Source organism: Fukomys damarensis, unplaced genomic scaffold (genome assembly GCF_012274545.1).
Source record: "Fukomys damarensis isolate Sample0158 unplaced genomic scaffold, DMR_v1.0_HiC HiC_scaffold_14, whole genome shotgun sequence".
NCBI lineage: Eukaryota > Metazoa > Chordata > Mammalia > Rodentia > Bathyergidae > Fukomys > Fukomys damarensis.
The window spans coordinates 64,106,859-64,113,341 of record NW_022900926.1 but is presented as its reverse complement, the minus strand read 5'-3'; the positions used below and the strand labels follow the sequence as shown (position 1 = coordinate 64,113,341).

Sequence of the window (6,483 nt, the reverse complement as noted above, 5' to 3'; positions counted from 1 at the left end):
AAAAAAAAAAAAAAAAAAAAAAAAAAAAAAAAAAAAAAAAAAATTAAGATTCCTATCTATAAGAGTATATTATCAATTTGATAACTATATCCAATATCCTTTCAAATTTCAGATTTCAAAATATCTCAATGGTAACCTTATTTTTAATGGTACTAAACAGATTTAGGGTTATCACATGATGTCATTAAATTTCCCTCATTAAATTTTGGTTTACCAATTTAATGGGAAAAAAAAATCTACAGGTGAAACAATTTCACATACTGTTTTTATCAATTACTCCATTAAAAGAACTGGACTAAAGGCAGAAATGAACTTAAGACCATATCCCCTGGATTATCCATCCAATTTGCTATTTTTTTGTTACCAGGAATCAAACTCTGGACCTTGCATTTGCAAAGCAGGTGGTGGCATCATGGAGCTAAATCACTTGCAAAGCAGGTGGTGGCACCAATGAGCTAAATCCCTGACTCCAAATTTGCTAATTTTTAAAATTTTAACTTACTGGGTTTTTTAATTGCTAGTTGAAGAGAGGAAAAAACATGCAAATATTTGTATTAATGAAAAACAGCCACGGAATAGTAATACTTATTGGAATTCCACGCAACTGAAAAATATTTGCATGTAAGTCTTGTTTTGGACAAAAGCCTCCTTCCCATTTCTGCTGTACTATTGTTTCTGCTTCACTTTTAAAAACCAACCATTCTGCACCCTAGCTTCCCATTTCTTCAGGAGCCACGCTGACATAGTAAATACAGAATACAAACACGTAACATTCATGATACATCCTTAACAGCACTTTAGAACCTTCACACCTGCCACATCCAGCACAATTCCAGCTGTGGAATGAGTGAAACTCATGAGAAAGCAGCTCAGAAAACCCCCAAGTATATTCTTTGAGACTTACTTTCATCATTTACTCCAGCCTCAGATGTCACAGTGATGGAGAAGCTGGGTGGATTTTCTGATAATACTGTAAGAAAACAAACACAGATGTTATTAAACCTTGTCCCTAAAGCAGATGTTCATTACTTCTCAGTTCTAGAAATTGATTCATAGCCTGTGTTGAATACTGAACAGAATACTGAAAGAAAGTTAATCCATTTTCTATTTAAAGTGAGTTTTCCTTAATCTAGAAATACCTATAAAAGATAACTCTTTTGACATTTTAAAAATCAATTGAAATATAAAGTAGTTTACCATTTACTTATTTATTATTTATTTTTTGGTACTGGGGATCGAACTCAGGACCTTGTGCTTACAAGGCAGGCACAGTGCCATTGAGCTAAATCCCTAGCCCTTTACCGTTTACTTGGAAATGTCTATCTATACACAAAGTTTTATTTTAAAAAAAGTAGTAACAGTACCAGGCTGACAAAATTTGGCACTTCTCACTGAACAGCACTTAGGGATATTCCTGTTATCACTCACTTTTATACCTGCATATTTTCTACACTGTAAGTGGAGACAAACTTAATCTTTTCACAAATACTGAGCTGCTACCCACTTTCATGAAATTATAAAAGGAATTAGCTATGACCCTAAATATCAAATTACTTACAATTCAATAAGCAAGACATGTAAGTAAACATTGATATAAATAATAAATCTTTATAAATCACTTTACAGCTGATGTCTATCTAATCTAAACTTTATGTCTGGTACCCCACAACATCTGCTGGCCCATAAAAGCACTGTATTATAAAAATGCTATGAGAGTTACAGGCCAGTACCTGGCAGGACCCTGTAACTCAATAAATACTTAATGAAAGAAGGGCTGATCTAAGGGAAGGAAAGAGAAAAATAGTAACAGAGGAAACTGTATTCAAAACCATGTGAAAAGGAAGCTTCAAACTGCAGGGATGGTTGCTAAGCCTGTGCAAAAAGCCTATGCCTTACTCCATACCTGATAAGCATTGGCCGCAACTCCAGAGTTTCTGAAATGAAAGACCACAGGAGCACTCAAGTAACCACAGAAACTATTTGGTTCTACTATCCAGGAACTTCTGAAGTCACCATAAATATATATATTACCAATAATATTATTCAGACAGATGCCTTTATTTTACATAATTATAACTTAAAGTCTTGAAACGATGAATATCTGCAATTACTAAGAAAGGTCTTTGGCCACGAATATGAATGACTCATTGCACTCAGGTTGGACTTGGTCCACTTCATGTAAAAAGGCCACTGAGAGCTCATTATAATAAAGCTTATATAATGGCTAGTTGCATTTATTAATAAATGTGTACAAAATACAATTAATGAGTTTCATTCCTTCATGACCTACTTTAGCATTTACATTAAATGTAACTACTGCAACTACAGAAATCAGAGTTCAACCTAATGATGTTCCTACTTGTTCCATTTTCTATAATTCCCTAAAGGCTGTAAGGTAGGGGCAACCTATACCCAGTGTTACGGTTTATATCTAGATATCCCCCTAAAGCTCACACCCTCACAGGCATGGCCTGTGGAAGGTGAATGGATGATGGGGTCAATATACTCATTGATGGACCAGTCCGTTGATGAGCTTAGAGTTAAAGGTGCTGTCAGGAGAGGGAGCTTGGTCAGAAGCAGTAGGTCACTAGGAGTGTAGCCTAAAAGGGTGTATCTCCCTCACAGGCTCCACCCTTTCCACATTCAGCCTTCTGTTCACCATGAGGTGAACAGCTTTCCTTTGCCCAGACCCTTCCATCATGCAAAACTGAAACTTCTAAAACAAGAGTCAAAATAAACCTCTTCTCCTTTAATTTGTTGTTAGGTATTGAGTTCCAGCAACAAGAGGAAATCTGATGGCACCACTGTGAAAAATGTAGAACAGGTAAATTATGGAGACGCAAGATGAGTTACAAGAAAGTAAAGACACCCAGTAATAACAGCTAACACTTCCTGAGCATCACTGTACCTGTGTTTACATCTGCATAAAAATCCTATAATTCCAACACCAAGACCGTGAGTTTATACTATTACATTTTGTTGAATTTAAAATGCCATCAAGTATGAGTCATACCTCTTCCATAATAAGAAAAAAGCTGCCAATTAAACTATGACATGTAATTGATAAGCTCATAATTTGGTGATATTAAAAGGGGAAGGGAGGAGCCTGCGAGGGCCCTGCATGCTAATGAGATACACAGATGACCTCAGATTTTCACAAAGAACCAGAGAGCTCACATTAAAATAAGTTCCTTTGGTTGTTAGGGAGTATCTGACCTTGCCAAAAGTATGTCTGCTTGTACAAGATACACTTCAATTATAACTGTTAAATGCTAATGGCTGCTACTTAAAGAACAGACACAGCAAATAGCAGATTACCTACCCCTCCTGGTAATGCAGATAGAATGAGCAAATTGGTTTTGGATTTACCTGATATCAGCCAATTTATTCCAACCAAACTCCCCACAGCCAAAGACTCTGACACAGAAATGGAAATAACCAAGTTCTATCACCTTAACAGGACCTTGTCAAGTGAAGCACTATTGAAGAATGTAGCATCAGGTAAGTCCATTTATATTTTGGAAGCCCAGTTGTTAGGAGGCATGGCTCAGTGTGTAATCAAGCTACAGAACAGGCAAAAGGAAGAAATTGTATTATGATTTCTTATAATTCATGACAAATACAACAGTGGATGAAAAGGTCTTTACAAATAGAAAAGTGATTAGTTCTGAAGTTAGGCTAGGTCTGCATGGGTAAGTCTATGGGCTAGAATTGTACCTCTTCAACACCCACATAAGGTCTCAAATGCTTAACAAATGTTTCTTTCTTAAGTTCTAAGTCATCATGGGGGAAAGGAATATATACTTCCTTTATCAATAGCATCACACATTTGCCAAGTCTAATATTAAATGTATTTTGAAACAAAGTCAGAAAACCACAAATCAGTGTTCCTTGGCAAATTAAGACAACCAAGCTCTTTCCTAAACCTGCCACAAAAACATAAATGCATGAAATCATAAGTACAAAAGAAGTTTACAAAATAGCAAACCTGTCAAATCCTTAAAACTTCAAAATCAAACACAAAAACATGTTATCTCCAAGTTCTCTACCTTTTCCCTAAGAGGACTCATAAAGAATGATTACAGTCAAGCAGAGTTCCCTAACTAAATCCTAACTTAAAAATTTTATTTATTGTAGAGCCTGTAGGGATGATGACAGAAATAAGAGATGAGTTCAACTGATAATTATAGACTAACCGACTGCACCTAAAGACATAAATTGCTTATCACCCTGGCTCTGAACCCTCAAGCACTTGTACATCTGACAAGAATTTCACATACTGAATTACAGTAGGGATGTCAGGTCTGGTACACTCTGAAAATACTCAGAATGTGTCAAGATTTAAAACGTATTAATTTTATAAATGTTCATAAACAGTACTTAATAATATCTTAGGAAATGAAAAGAACTGCTGTTCTAGGTTTTCTGCCTCTGCCTACAGTGTTCATGCCTAAAGTATTTTCAAAGTACGAAACATTATGATTAAGAATATATCCAACAGAGCTGGGCGTGGTGGCGAACGCCAGCGATCCCAGCACTCCGGAGGCTGAGGCAGGAGGACCTCTGTGAGTTCAAGACCAGCCTGGGCTACACAGTGAGTTCCAGGTCAGTCTTAACTACATACTGAGTCCCTGTCTCAAAATAAATAAATAAATTAATTAATGAATTAATTAATTAATTCATTAATTCATTAATTCATTAATTAATTTAAAAAATATATCCAACAACTGACCACAGTATTGTTTTAGACAAAGACATAGAGGCAAGGACAGAAATTAATTAAAATTAATTAATTAATTCATTAATTCATTAATTCATTAATTAATTTAAAAAATATATCCAACAACTGACCACAGTATTGTTTTAGACAAAGACATAGAGGCAAGGACAGAGAAGGGAACCAGATTCCACACACACACTCCCTCAGATAATGACACTCTCAAACCCCTCTTCACTCATCCCCTTAAAATCCTCACAGCACAGCTACACTGCTGGTGAAAGAACATGAACAGACTGGAGATATGCAGGGTAAGCCAGGGGTATCTGCCTTTTGCCAATCAAGACAAAATTTGCTACCATTTCAAGTGGTGGTCCAAAGGTGGCGCCAAGGGGTGGGGTGGGGGACTAAACTGAAGAATGAAGAGGGGAAGGTTAAAGTATCAGACCTTGCACTCTGGGTTCTGACTAAAGTGATAGACAACACTCATAGGAAGAGACCCGGAATATAAATCTGGCAAACCAACAGTCTACGACTCTAGGTTTCGCTCAGACTGACTTGGCAGGCTTCTCAAATCAGGAGAAACTATGTAAGAAACAGAGGAGAGAAAGATCTGTAGCAAGGGCAGGCTTTATTTGTGATAAAGACCTGAGCGGGGCTGTTTGCTCGGAAGTGCCAAAGCAGCTCTCTCCGAGTAAGGGGCTTGAATATGGGGCGGCCGGGGTAGCAGAGAATGAGGAAGCTGGAAACTATGCCGGGATCAGGTCGTCTACCTCTGTCCCCAGTCAATGGTCCCTTTGGGGTTTGCCTAAAATTCATTATTCTTGAGCTGAAGGCTTCTTGGTCTGGAATGGCCTGGTCTGTTCTATAAATGGGACTTAATTAGGGATGTTGATATTTTCACACGTATGAAACAATGTGGGGGGAAGAGTCAGAACTCATGGGAAGATGTCCCTCGGCCTCTTCCTTACAAACTATACTGATACAACGACCTTGTAAGTAACACTTTGAAAATCAACAGAAGCACAGCTTAAAATGAAAAATTATCTTCCCTAGAAATATATCCCATGAATTCCTTACTAATAATTTACTTCGGCCCAACCTATTAAGCAACGCGTTCCTCCTCAAGTGAGCTCACGCTGGATCCCGAGTCCTGCACATCTGGAGGCGAGAGAACAGGAAAGAGTTCTGGATTTAACTCTCTGGGGTAGTCCTGAACCACAGCCGACCTCTTCCCCATCCTGAGCTACCATTACCTCGCTGTAGCAGAAGCGTCTCAGACTAGATGATTCCAACATTCCTTCTAGACTAACGACCTACGGGTCCGCACGGAAAGGAAATCGGGGCCACGTCGCTTATTAGGTATCCTGCGGGATGACAGAATGTAAGGATGAAGAGAAAGCGGAGAAGAGAAGAGGAATATGGGAGACGAAGGAGGAAAAGGAGGAGAAAAAGGACACATGTCCAGGGCCTGTGCCACTTCCAAAATTGATTCCGGGTAGCTCTTAAGAACAGAACCCAGAACCCCATACATTGGCGTATGAAAACCAGCTTCGACGTCAACAGCGGTGAGTGTGAAAACAGATACAGCGGCGGCTCTGGAAACGCGAACGCGCCCGGGGCGCTGGTGCACTTGGCCGCCGTGGGTTACACAGAACCGAGGTGCTCCCGACCCAGTGAGGCCTCCAGTCTCCAGGGCCCCTGGGGCCCGGACCATAGATTTCGGGCCCCGGCGGGGACGGAGCAGCCAGCGGCGGAGGCTGGAG

The 6,483-nt window shown here is 39.1% G+C and overlaps 1 protein-coding gene across 8 annotated transcripts in view; it reads right to left on the bottom strand.

Moving 5' to 3' along the window:
* Positions 1-6,477, bottom strand: part of LOC104855238 (RWD domain-containing protein 1-like) — a 13,083-nt gene extending 6,606 nt beyond the window's left edge. The window contains exons 1-5 of one of the 8 annotated variants that reach the window (XR_004517152.1): positions 5,974-6,477; positions 5,798-5,878; positions 3,453-3,563; positions 1,904-1,934; positions 905-970 (exon numbers count right to left, since the gene is read on the bottom strand). Coding sequence is in view for 1 of the 8 variants with exons in the window: in XM_033763404.1 (XP_033619295.1) it covers positions 905-970; positions 1,904-1,934; positions 5,974-6,015 (139 nt within the window). In the remaining 7 variants the exon portion in view is untranslated. The remainder of the gene's footprint in view (positions 1-904; positions 971-1,903; positions 1,935-3,452; positions 3,564-5,797; positions 5,879-5,973) is intronic. The other 7 variants (XR_004517151.1, XR_004517154.1, XR_004517155.1 and 4 more) reach the window with 7 other exon arrangements.
* Between the last annotated feature and the right edge of the window lie 6 nt (positions 6,478-6,483).